Genomic DNA, 14,204 nt, shown 5'->3' with positions numbered 1-14,204 from the left:
TACCCAGCTGCAGCCTCGCAGCACCAGCAGTTTCAGGGCAGAAGCTCCAGGACAGCAGTCTCAGGGCGGGAGTGTGGGCGGAGCTATGACATGCTATTTTCATGTTAGAATTTTATTCAATTGCAATATAAAACACATTTTACAAAAACCCTGGATTTACTGGAACCCTTTTGTATATCTTGTAACATGATTATTCAAGTGTTTTATACACCACATATTAATGTTTAAAAGCAGTCTCTGGGCAGGGTGTACCCATAAAAATAGCCTAAATTTAAGAGGTAAGGCACGTGATATGGCTGATATGAGTTTAATGGAAGACCCTTAAGTATTTTTATATTACATTTTTCAGCCTCACTGGACAATGCAAGTAAACGTTGGTAAAATAGCAGATTACAATAAAACTGTTAAATAAAATGAGGATTCAATAACAATGGCAGGAATGCAATATACTCTATTAAATGTGCTATAAGCGATTTTTTTAGTGGAAAGGTATGCAAAAAAATGTCCTACTCCCTGAAAGATATTCATGAAATAAGTGTCGTAAGATATCTCACCGGTCTCTGTGACAGCTGTAGACTCTGTAAACAGCAAACAAAATGTGTCCGCGGGCCACGGTGTATGACACTTTCGACCTGTCAATCATTATGCACACTCTCATTGTTTTGTAGTTTCAGTGAATTATTGAGGCTTACTGCCATTTTTATGTCATGTTGTTCTTAACAGTTGTCAGTTGAGGGCGCTATTTTGCTGCTGTTGTTTTTAAAAACCGTTTCTGCATGATGTCGGCCTCAGTAAAGCTAATTTGTTATCTTTGGAGTTTGGGGTTTTGGAAAGAGGGGGCATGGCTAATCCAACAGCTCAGTCTCGTGGAAGTAGAATGGCTAAAATCGCTTACAGCACCTTTAAATATTATAATATGCAGTGATAACAACAAAGTCATTTTTTCAACAACAACAAAAAAAAAGATGTTTGTTTGGCAGTAAAGACATAATAAAAAGAATGCCGTCTACCTAACCCTAACGTAATACTTCAGCTCTGCCCCAACTTCTGCCCAGAGACTGCAGCCCTAACAGTTCTGCCCTGAAACTGCAGGTGCTGTGGAGCTGCAACTGGATACTACAATGGTAGAAACATTTTTATTACGGAATTACGTAAGGATGGGGGGCATGTTTAATTGCATTTTTATCATATAATTAATCACAATAAATTAGCCTGTTAAATAAACAGCCCTAATATATATATATATATATATATATATATATATATATATATATATATATATATATATATATACACACACACACACACACACACACACACACACACACACACACACACATACACACAGTAGTGCTGTCAGTGGATACATTTTTTTAATCATAATTAAATCGCACAATTATTTGTAGTTACTTGCGATTAATCGCAGATTTTAAAAATGTTGAAATTTGACACTATATACTGTATACTCCTTTTCCTGTCAAAATGCATTTATTTCCATCTTCGGACAGAAAGCTAAACAATATGTTACAATATAATGCTTTATTAACATTTTCCAAACAAAGCCTTCCACAGTATAAAGAAAGAAATGCACTAAAATATAACCAATTCAAGTAACATTAAATGTTATACAAAGTCTAAGTGGGAATTTGACTTGATTTGAGAACTAGTCCCCACATGGGTTGAGTATTCACTGCAATGGGTATTAAATCTCTTAAACTCTCATCTTCCACAAAATTAATCTGCCAGGAGACTGTGGCTATTCGCTTTGTTACAGCAATCGTGAAGCTGCTTTCATGATTCGCGTCAGAGCATCAACACCAGTGTCGCTTTGAACTCCACAAGAAAAGCGCTTGCAGACAAAAACGTCTCATTCTGCGTTTGGTGATAGTTAAGACTTGACGTGCTTCTGTGGTAATTAAAATGTGCCTTACATAGGCTAGAAATACTTGGGCTTGTTTTGTACATACAACAGCATTAAGTGATCCATTCTAGTGCTGTCAAAGTATTAAAAAATTTAATGGTGATTAATCGCATAATTTTTTTTGTAGTTAATCGCGATTAACACAACACAATTCAAATTATGTACAAAATATGGTAGTTGTAAGTGTATTATGACAGGATTTATTTGCTTCTTTTTATGGGGTTTTGACAGACATAATCTTTCCAGGAGCGCAGTGGAATTAAATAGCTCTGGTCATGTGACTATTTGTACCACTCATGCACTGCACTGTCATTTACAATTGACAACTCTGTGCAAAATACATCAAAAACTCTTTTTTTACAATTGTAACCGGTGGGATTAAATGGGTCTGACGTGTAGATTACCTGCAGGGTTCCAGCAATGTTCTCAACTTCTGCATTGGCTAGTGCAATATCAAACAGAGACACTGTGACAGAACCTTGGAGACAGCAGCAGGGTTTTCGTTAGCCGGTAATCAGTACCGCCACTCCCTATGTGCATATTACGCAGTCTGTGTAGGGCACCAACTTCCTAGGGTGGCACCAGAAACTCCACCAGCTGCCTTAACTGGCAAGTTATAAATTATTCAAGGACCTGGTAGCAGTCGCAGAACACAGACGATCGTCTCACGCTCACACTTTCACTTTGCGCTCACACCGTGCCTCGCAACTTTTGTACCGCACCTTGCAGTTTAAGGCAGGTGCTCAAATGGCAGCTGTCTTGCTGCTGCAAACATGTTACAAAGCTCCGAGCTCAAACTGTGCTTTGCGGGCATGTTCTATTGCTGTGCTACATTAATTAAATGCTTGCCGCAGGTATCAGCATAATGTCTCCCACCATCCGTTTTCCCAACAGTCAATGCATGTGACTTTAGCGCGTTTGCGTGAATTGACTCGCTTCTCATGAGCTACGGTTTATTCAAAGGGTCATATTACGCGTTAATGGCGCTAAATTTTTTTTGCTTTAACACGTTATGTATGCGTTTGTGTTGTGTGCATCAGTGTAATGACTCCAGGTGGACACATTACAAATGTTCCACCCTCCCAACAATTGTTTATGCTGGTTTATGCTGTATTAACGGTAAATATATTAATCGCAATTAAGAAAAATGTACACGTTAAACTTTAATTCATTGCATGCGTTAATTCTGACAGCTCTAATATATACACATACAGTTACATGTTTATTCTTCACATGCCTAATTTGTCATAATTACAAGTTTTCAGAGATTTGTATAACATGTGATAAAACATTACTGTTTCTTAAAAATAAATGGCAGTTCAGCGTCTCACAGAAGTGTTTCCATTAAGTGCATTTAGAGTCTATTGACTTATTAACTGCATTATTTTTTGTTGTTTTTAGTCAACAACAGATTGTAAAGAACAGAGAGGAATTTAAATGAGACATTATTTAATGACAAATGGATTGTGTGTATCTCATCTTTGGACACACATTACATGGAACGAGTCAAACCAAACTTTTACTACCAACACGCAGTGAAAGGCTCAGTTGCTGAACTTCTTCACCAATATACTACTCAATCACTGCTGAGTGAAATTTCAACATTTACCAGCCAGTGGCTAATGCACAGCATGAAATTTGGTCGAATATGCGAGTAAAATATAGATTTCGGGATTTAAGAATATATATATATATATATATATATATATATATATATATCTAGATTCTTCAAATCAAGCCATCAGTAACTCTCAAGTACCCCTTAATTAATGGAAAATGTGTTCCTTTTAACTCATATTATTATGGATTTCCTTATCCAAGGAACTTGCAGTATTGTTTCGCATCATATTTTCATCAACAGTATGTTTTGATTAAAATCGTTTAATTATCATTATGATGCGTCTTTTTCATCTCTGCTTAATTATTGTTGGCAAATTCAAATGCCCATTCGTCAATTAACATTTTCATCAATATTCCCATTGAAGAGATGTTTAGTATTCTAAACCAGTGGTTCTTAGCTGGGTCGCAAGTCTGTTCCAAAAAAACAATATTAAATGAAAATAATAAAATGACCTAAACAAATTGTGCTTAGTTAGGATACCAAAATAAATCAGTTTAACAACTTTTATAAGGAGGCAGAAAATGCTTCTCATATGTTGTGTTGTTGAAGTCAATGACTATTTGTCCAATCAAACTCTACAATATTTGAACTTGTTCATCTGTCAGAGATTGCATTACATGTCCTCATCCTCGAAAACCATGAACAAAACTACACAAGGTAAAAGAAAAAATGGCCAAGAACCATTAAATACAGGTTTACTTGCATTGAGGATAAACATGATTTGTGCCACGTGTTTTTTAAAGTGAATTACTTGCTGTCGAGACCATGAAACCATTACATTTCAATTTTATGCTATAAACAATTTTGATATGTTGTTGGGTTTCCACTTGATGTTATCTGCTTTGGATGTGTGCATTAATTTCAAATTATTTTATCATTTTAATTTTATTTGTACCTTTAAAGTCCCATTAACTAGGTGAAAGTTCTGCCGATGCAAAATAAAAAATGGAAAAAGGTGACGTCACCACCATTTGCCTTCCTTTTGAAAATTTCCCTTTAACAAATAAAGTTCCTGTTGATGCATCAAACCAAACCGATCCAGTCTGGGTTATGTTTAAAACTACACTGACCAAAAAACAATCTTCAAGTTGCTTGTCATGTGTGGATAAAAGCATCTGCCAAATGTATACATGCAAAATGTTAGCTTGAGAACATCCAGAATTCATAAAATATTGTTTGCATATTGTAAAAATGGAGCTTTGTCTGTTCTATACCCAAACAACGTTGAGCATGTACATACTGCAAGGGCGTAGATTTGGCTTGTGAAGCATGAGGTTGTACTTGCTTGTTTTTGTTATTGGGGCTGAAGTCTATATTTAGGACCATTAAGATTTTTGTAATGTGACATTACTTTCAGGGCACTTAAAGGGATAGTCCACCCAAAAATGAAAATGAAAATGAAAATTCTCTCACCAGTTACTCAGCCCCATGCCATCCCAGATGTGTATGACTGTCTTTATTCAGCTGAACATGAACGAAGATATTTAGAAGAATATTTCAGCTCTGTAGGTCCATACAATGCAAGTGAATGGTGAACAAACCTTTGAAGCTCCAAAAAGCACATAAAGACAGCATAAAAGTAATCCATATCATGATTTCAAGCTCGATTACACTTCCCAGTGCCATCTAGCGCTCTGCGCATGAGTCAAGCACTAGGAAGTGTACTCGAGCTTTAAATCATGATCATGAGGAAGAATTTGTATGAATGAGCCACTAACCCTGCGCAATAGAACAATAACACGAATAATATTCAGTATACTGTATATTTACACTGTAGTAATGAGAATATCGTCATCTTTTATTTTTTGCATTGTGGTAATGAGAATTGGTAGGTAAAATGTTATGAAAATTGTGTCACAATGACATGATTTTTATATTCAAAATAAAATGTCCTATCTGTTCCTTTTGATTTTGGAGTTAAATAGGACATTTTCTCAACAGGTTTCATGAGAATCATCAATCTGACCCCAAAATAAAAACAAAAAGAAATGCTATTTTGCATAAAGAAAATAAAGCCTCATCACGTATCCAAGAAGAAGAAAAAAAGACACATAGGTTTTTCTTAGGATTTTGGAGTCAAATTTTACTCATAATAAGGCATCTGAAGATGATAGTCAATCATCGTAGAAAAGAGGTTAAAGAACTTCCACTCCACCCTGGCTTGTGTGTATGTGGCGAGCGACAGGGGCATAGATTCCGGTGGGGTGGGGGGGGGGGTGCGATGACCCCCCCAATAATCAAAACAAGCAAGTACAACCCCCCAGTATTTATACCATGATCAATGGAAACATGTAAATGCCCAATGTTCAAGCCAAATCTACGCCCTTGATACCATCACATAGCACTTTATTCCAAGAATTTCCCTGGAAAAGGTGAGAGCTGGAAAAAGATACCACAGTGGGAAAAACCCAAATGTACAAAACACATCTGATACTGTGACCCCCGAAATATCTGGACACTTAAGCCACACACTGGCTAAAATGTCATGGGTTTCTTATCTACAAACAAATGCTTCTAGAGCTTTTCGCAGAACCCACTTTTTCTCAGTGACCTTTAATCAACTTGTGTCAATGTGATTTTTAGTGGATGTAAAAAGCTAAGTTCACACAGGTGTCACTGCAGAGTAACAACAGGTGAACTTGTTCCACTAACGTTTGATAAGCACAACATGTCACACCTCCATAGTCTTACCTGCATTGTAAAAGTGATCAAGGACTGACATTTCACCAAAGTCCAGGTTCCCAAAGTGGACTATCTCTAGTTTACAGGCCAACATGTCACAAGCATCCTTCAAACACTGTAATGCCATGTTCTCCGGGCTCAGAGGCTGGCTCATCTCGGCATTCCTCACATAGGCCACTGTTACGGCCCTGTTCTTACATTTGCCCGTGGTCAGCAAGGTGTCGGCCGGGCTACTGATCAACCCGTGACTGGCACTCTTACAGACGGACTGGTCCTGCCAAAAGGTCCCGGAACTAGAAGTCATACCGGCGCTGCATTCTCCACTATTGTTTCCCATCATGTCCAGGCCGAGCGACGGAACGGAAAAAGAAATACCCTCCAGATCTGAATTCATTTGACAAAAGTTTGAGTTCAGTGACAGCTACTCAATCCGCACACTTCATCGCTGACATTCCCGCTTGCTAAACTAGTGGCATCCGAAAAACAAATACAAAGTGGCGTGATGTCATCAGCGCCGACAACCTACAACAAAACCGATTATTGTTTCAATTTCAAGTGAAACTCTTAAAATCCGCCAAGCAGCATGTGGGTCCGGGCGAGAGAAAAAAACACATTATATAATTGCAGAGATTACGAACTCCTGTTGACAACCATACTGGTCACGACTCGAAGAAACGAAAGCGAACTCAAATAAATTAATCTTTGTTTTGACGCGTTTGCTTAGAACTTGCGCGCATATATCGGAGCGCTTTTAGTTTGCGAAGTGAACGCAGCGCAGTTCAGTTGATCGCGAAACTCCATGTGCATCTGCGACGCCGTTTCACCGCGACACATCAAGCACCTAATTTCAGTCCTGGCGTTCTTGTTCATGTCATCGTGTTTATGTCATACTTAAGTTGTGAAATCGCTCTCGGCTGCAACGCGTTCTTCTACTAGACCCTGCCCTATTTCTATTATTATCTTTAACACACACAACTCACGATCACGTGGTGGGGTGACATTGTAACACACTGCCTTGCAGGAAGCGAATTTACAACTACCTACTATGGTAAGGGCTTTGCTTATGAATATTAATAACTGACGTGACGTTCGCCCAGTTGGCCGCTGCATAGGCAAACATATGTAGATAACTCATTAGCAGCAGTTCCATTTATTTAAAAAAAAAATAATTAATCCACCTTTTTCCTGAATCTGGAAGTTTTAAAGGGGTCATGAAATGCTAATTTTATAATATTCCCTGAGGTCCACTGACAGTGTTATAAAAGTTTTTGTTGTTGTTGCACCAAATCAGTCATAATTTAGTAATATAAGATAATTTTGCACACGCTCGGTTTTGGCCTAAGCGCCTCCTTAAAACTTCAGTGTAAACGCCCACTGTTCTGATTGGCTAACATCATGCAGCCCCTCAAATTCAGCCAGTTTTTAAACTCAATCGGAAGAGAATGAACAAGCCCCTCAACATTATAAAACAAAATTTCAGGGTTTACACATAACACACACATTGCATATATATATATATATATATATATATATATATATATATATATATATATATATATATATAAACTGTTAATCTCAAGCACAACTGTTATCACTCAGCACCATAAAAAAATCAAACAGTCATGACATTTGAAATATTCATGAATGAAACAGTTTACTTACATTTTTGATCAGGTCCAAGTGTTTTTAACTGCCCCATTCTTCAATAACAGTTCCTTTGCAAAGCTTGAATCAAATTATAACAATCAATGCTGACACAAACCGAAAAAAAAAAATGCACACACATAGTCCAAAGCACTGTGAAATGACGCACACACATACTGTAGGCGCACCATGCACACATCGAAACGGTCAAAGACATACATCTAGTTTATGTTTACATACACTAACAATTTAAAATAGCACAGATGTTGAGCACACATCTATGCTCAAAACGGCAAGAGGCAGAGCAGCTGAATGAAAGAGAATTGCATCTCCTTTTCAGAGTTGTAACTTGACACCGTGTCTTTTAAAAGCGGCAAGATACATAGCAGTGGTCGAAGAGTCTGTGCAGTTCATGTTAATATACAAAATAATTCAAAATAGTCCAGATGGGTCCCCTTTGATGTTCAGGAATAGCTAGCCACTCAAGGCCTACTCTCTCCAACTGCGCGCCAGTGGGCGGGGCCAAGGATGCAATGATGCATGTTGTGGGATGTGTAAATGTAAGCGAGCAATGTTTGTGACGTCACAAACAGACAGATTTCAAACCGAGACATTTCAGGTGAAATTTACAGTATGTTTTAAAGTACAGTTACCTCTTATATGTCTAAATATTAAGGAAAATTTGATTCTTCATTTCATGACCCCTTTAAATACCCGGTGTCATGTGTTTTCACCAGCATCTGTGTATATTCTTAATGGATAAAGTATTACATTAGTATAAATTGACAAAAAAAATAAAAAAATTGTTACATATCATTAACACTGAACAAAAATATAAACGCAAAATGTAAAGTGTTGGTCCCATGTTTCATGAGCTGAAATAAAAGATTTTCCATACGCATTGATTAGATTAGATTAGGGCCTAATTAATTTATTTCAATTGACTGATTTCCATAAATGACCTGTAACTCAGTAAAATCTTTGAAATTGTTGCATGTTGCATTTATATCTTTGTTCAGTATACTTTGAGTTGTTATGACAGCCAACAACTGCACAAGTTGAGCGTGAAATTAATTTTTACTCCAAATAACACTTAAATGGTTGTTGTTCTCCATCTGGATCACTCTTTCAGTTAATTTTACATTGCTTCTTGAGACCAGAAACAGAAACCAGGCAATTAGAATTATCATGGCGCCGTCCAGTGGTTGCTCAGGAAAACTGTGGATAGAGTGCAGCAGTCTGGATCTGTAAATAACAATCCCATAAATTTTTTTCCATAGACAAATTGATTTTCAACGATAACTTACAAACCTTTAAAGACAGACCTACTGTACCATGAGCTACAAGGTTGTTCACCGATGGTGCTTCTGTTGAAGCCATCAGTCTGCGTTATTTCAACTTCATTGTTTAATTTAGCTATCAAGTTGATAGCTAAATTACTGGTAAACAACTACATTACCCATGGTCCAGCAGAAAAAGCCAACATAGCCCACGAAATGAGCCAAGGAGTGACTACCCCTGACGCAACCACGTCGGACTCTTCACCTTTAAATTACTTATTTATTTGTACATGTTGAAATATTTTGCAGTCAACTTAAAATAAATTGTTTCTATACTTATATTCAACAAACTAAAATCAATAGTTTTATATATTCCCATCGTTTTTATTCAGTTACATGATTCGCAATGCTTAATTGTAGTTCGTGCACTCGTGAAAGACGTAAGTACACTGTCTTGTACTTTTTTCTTTTTGTACTTTTTTGCCTTAAAACAAAGTTTGTGATGATGTGATACACCTCAGAGCTTGTTGGTTTGGTTCATGGCTTACAACTCTTTTATGGAGGATTTTATGAAAAGCCTATGGAAAAAGGAATGGGAAAAATATTTCCGGAACCCAGATGACTGAAAAAGTGGGCGTGCTCTGTTGCACTCCATTAGCAGCTGTTACTATGGACACATCAGCGAGTCCACCATGTTGGAACGGTCAAGTGAGAAGTCCATAAACAATAAGTGTGAATTGACAGATGCAGGCTACAACAGTCTAGAGTCTTTTCCAGCCAATTTTCACAAGATTTAGATGTATAAACATAGGACAATATTGAAGATTATATAAAAAGTCAAAATTAAAGAGAGTATTGGTAAAATTAATCTTGAAGCTTTAATACAAGAGGTGGGTCTAGTGATCATAAACTTGACGGGATGGATAGGTTAACCAAAAATTAATCTTCAAAACACCCATTATTTATTTGTTAATCAAATCATATATTAAAGCAATACTAGACAAGCAAGAGTGCTGTTGTGGCCGTATATCAGCACGAGGCCAGAGATAATCACAGCCGTGGTGATATACAAACAAAACAGCACAATTGGGAGTGTGATATTGTTTTTATGCAACAGTTCAACAGACAACTAAATCAATAAGGAAAAACTAAAACCCTCTTGTGTGTGGAACTACTTTCTTATGCCAAGGATTCAGAATCTACTGTTGACAGACAATGCAAACTCTCTCTCTCCCTCTGGACACTCACTCATAACACAAAAGATGGCCAGTTGTTGCCAACTTTTGACATAAATTTGTCATTTCACAGGGATTAATCTAAATATCTTTCATTACTCTGGTTTAGAATGTCATGAACTCAAGCGGAGTGATACAAACAGTAAAACATCCTAATGCTGTTATGACTCCTTTATCAGCACTCTTGGAACATCTCTCGTCCGATCATATTCAAGGACCAGAATTAACTGCTATTAAATCATAAAACATCAGTAGTAAATTCATAAAGTCTATCTATATACAGTATATTATAAACATAACCTGGGATATTAAACTATTAAATTAAGTTATTCATTAAAACGAGATAAATAATTACATTGCAATTTATAGTTTATAATTTACATGTTAACCTATATTAGGCCTACCATAAAATGAGCTTAAGTATTACACATATTAATGATAGTACAGTATTCATAATTTACATTAAGTTAGCCAGTCTTTTGATTTCTGAGAATTACTGTAGAAACACAGAACCACAGAAAATGCTTTCAGAGTTTTAAAATTGTTAGTATGGTAAATAAAACTTACTTAATGCAAAATTCCTGTGATCTCTAAAACCAATTATTTTTTTATTTGTTTTATTTTTAGCAAATTCCAATTAAATTTCTCAACAAATGAATATATCATGCCAAACATATTGAATATTAGCACACAGGCAGTCAGTTTATTATATGATTAACTATTTCCACACAAAAGCAGTTTATACAGTGTCCTGAGGCATCCTCCATTGACTTACATTGTTGACCATTCCAAGATGGGCAGCATGGTTGACTGTCTGAACCAGCTGAATAAAGCATCTATGTATGTATATCTATGGGCCACTGTATGCAGATGTACAGTAGGTGGAGTAAAACCTGGCTCATGAATATTACATTAGTGAAGGCTCCAGAAGTTTCCAAGCAATGCAAGAATCACTTTTTAATTAATATTCATTAGACATGCCTGGCCATAGTATGGTTGCCTTCAGGAATGTTTTCCCACACTCTTTTTCACTAAATGAACACAATAATATAATTTGTATTTATATACATCAATATAACAATATATAGTAGGCCTAATAAACAGCAATATTTATCTAAAACATGTAAAAAAAACATTTAATAAATAAAATAAATGGGACTTCCATGATGACACAAACAAATGGTTGAAGAGTTTTTTATTAATTCATTAATTCATTTAAAATGGACATGAGAACTTTTGCTCATGTATTGGCTCTTGTATCGGCTTCATGGCAAATCTATTTTTTTCCACGCCATATCTTCTCAAATTTTTCAGCTTCCTACGGGGAAAGATTTGTTTCTTGTAGAAACACTATATCATATTTCCTATGTTTAACAAAAGAAATAACATTCCTTCTTTTTATGGGGTGCCCCAATCCATTAACATTCCATGTGGAGAGAGACAATCCACTCATATTAACATTTAACATTTTGACATATTAGAAAAAATAGATTGTATAACAAAAATTAAATTATAATGACCACATTCCAACATTAGAGCAACAATCAAACCCCAAACTTCCCCCAGAACCAAACAAACAGAAAAAAGAAAAATATGCGCATTAACCCCATGCACAGCAGCACCAACTGGCGTCCATCCCTCCAAACAGTTCATTTACGCATACAAGAGTCCCTGCGACAACTTTGTCATCGGAGTCTGGTGCTTCTGTACAAATTTTGTGAGACAAAATTACAAACAGAATATATTCTATCAAACAAACTCCAGCCAATAAGCGGAAAAAACACAAATAACGTGCAGATTGCCCTGAAGCTGTGTTCCTCCACAAAACAAACTCCAGCTGCTAGCGGAACCGGCACAAAAAAAAAAAAAAAAAAAGAAAAACAAAGGGGGGCCATTCAGTTCCTCGGGTAGTCAAACGAATGTTCAGTGAGCTGGTCCATTCGGTCGTTACACGAGTGCAACACATGCCCTAATCAATTCAATGTCCTGCAAGAAATATTCCACAAAATAAATTCCAGACGATAGGAGGCATAAGCACCAAGAATGAGCAGATTTATCCACAACTGTCCCGAAGAAATGATTTTACACTAAACAAACTCCAGCCACTAGGCAGAACCAACACAAAATGAAATGAAAAAGGCGCTCAGTTTCCTCAGACAGTCAAGTGAATGTTCAGTGAGACAGGTCCACTAGGCGGCAACATGAAAATCACCAAATGGCTTAATCACTCCATTGACTTTATGAAGGTCAATGCTTGCTGTGGGCATGTAAATTCTCTACGTCCATCCTTAGTATCTATTCTCAGCTTGGCCGGAAACATCAGTGCAAAAGCAACCTTCCATTAATGTAAGAGTTTCTTGCATTCCTTGAATCGATCACGTTTCTCTCTTTTCGAATTCGCAAAGTCTGGGAACAAGAAAATGCTGTGGTTCTTCCAAGAAAGCCTTCCTTTACTCCTCACCTCGCATAACACAAGATCTTTATCAGATGATCTCAGAAATTTAGTCAGAATTGTTCAGGGCCTGTCTCCCTCCATGGATCTCCGAGCCAGGACCCTGTGAGCTCGCTCGATTTCCAGCTTATGGCCTGTTATGTCGAGCAGACTCGGAAAGAGCTCATCTAGGAATTTCACCATATCGCTGCCTTCTTCATGCTCAGGAATTCCAACAATTCGGATGTTGTTTCGCTGACTACGATTCTCCAAATCCTCTAGTTTTTCCAAAACGCGTTCCAAATCTACTTTGGTGACTAGCAGATTAGCAGCTAATTCCCTCTCTGATGACTCCAGATAATCGATCTGTCTCTCGACGTCCCCGATTCTTGTAACCAACAAAGAGAATTTCGTTTCCATCGCAGTAATTGATCGACGTATTACAGCAAGCTCCTCTTAAGTCATCAACAACCTTTGTCAGCATCACAGACATGCTCTGAATTTCTGGTCTGCGGGCCTGTCGGAGGTTTCAGCTTGAGCACATAAGTGTCTTTTAATATCTCCAGAGCCTGAGGATTTTTAATTCTTTGTCATGTTGACTTCAAAGAGCAGCTATGTACCAGGATGAATCGAATCTCACATGACATAAAAATAATTAAAAACTAGCAAAGTGCGCAGAGCTCACCATTTACATGTCTGCTCCTCGCATGGCGTTTCGTGACTCACCCGGCAAGGAGCCTTTTGAGTATCACCTTTTTAACTGCCTAGCAACCAGATGGGGTTACCATAGCAACCAATTAGCAAAACACATATCTCTGCACCAGAACATCATAGAAATTTGCTGTTTGGCTCGTTTGGCACAAATCTAGCAAGGAGCATTTTAAGTATCACCCTGGTAAGTGCCTAGCAACCAAATGGGGTCACCCTTGCAACCAAGTAGCAAAACACATATCTCAGCACCAGAACATCATAGAAACTTTCAGGATGGGTCATTTGACTCAGGGTAGCAAGGAACCTTTTGAGTATCTCCCTGTTAACTGCCTAGCAACCAGGTGGGGTTAACCTAGCAACCATGTAGCAAAAACATATCTCTGCACCAGAACACTGTAGAGACTTCCGGGATGTGTCATATGACTCAGGCTAGCAAGGAGCCTTGCTAGTATCACCCTGGTAACTGCCTAGTAACCAAATGCAAAAGCCTAGCCTAGCAAAGCAACATGCTAGCAGCATGCTAAAATATGCTAGCAATGTCTAGCAAAGTGTTAAAACATGCTAGCTGTCTAGCATTCTATATATCAATAAACTTTCGGACTAGGCTTTTTCAAGCCAACCTAAAGTTTGTCCTGACGAACTTTACTTCTCTAGTTACAACTGTAATACAATAATACAT

General features: G+C 37.4%; 1 protein-coding gene across 3 annotated transcripts in view; it reads right to left on the bottom strand.

Moving 5' to 3' along the window:
• Positions 1 to 7,167, bottom strand: part of LOC127409880 (mitogen-activated protein kinase kinase kinase 5-like) — a 127,522-nt gene extending 120,355 nt beyond the window's left edge. Inside the window, exon 1 of one of the 3 annotated variants that reach the window (XR_007892049.1) lies at positions 6,234 to 7,166. Coding sequence is in view for 2 of the 3 variants with exons in the window: in XM_051644810.1 (XP_051500770.1) it covers positions 6,234 to 6,618 (385 nt within the window). In the remaining variant the exon portion in view is untranslated. Of the gene's footprint in view, positions 1 to 6,233 lie in introns of all 3 variants that reach the window. The other 2 variants (XM_051644810.1, XM_051644809.1) reach the window with 2 other exon arrangements.
• Between the last annotated feature and the right edge of the window lie 7,037 nt (positions 7,168 to 14,204).

The sequence above is a fragment of the Myxocyprinus asiaticus genome, chromosome 19 (assembly GCF_019703515.2).
Source record: "Myxocyprinus asiaticus isolate MX2 ecotype Aquarium Trade chromosome 19, UBuf_Myxa_2, whole genome shotgun sequence".
In the NCBI taxonomy this organism is placed as follows: domain Eukaryota; kingdom Metazoa; phylum Chordata; class Actinopteri; order Cypriniformes; family Catostomidae; genus Myxocyprinus; species Myxocyprinus asiaticus.
The sequence above is the reverse complement of the archived record's forward strand: the minus strand, read 5'-3'. Positions and strand labels throughout refer to the sequence as shown.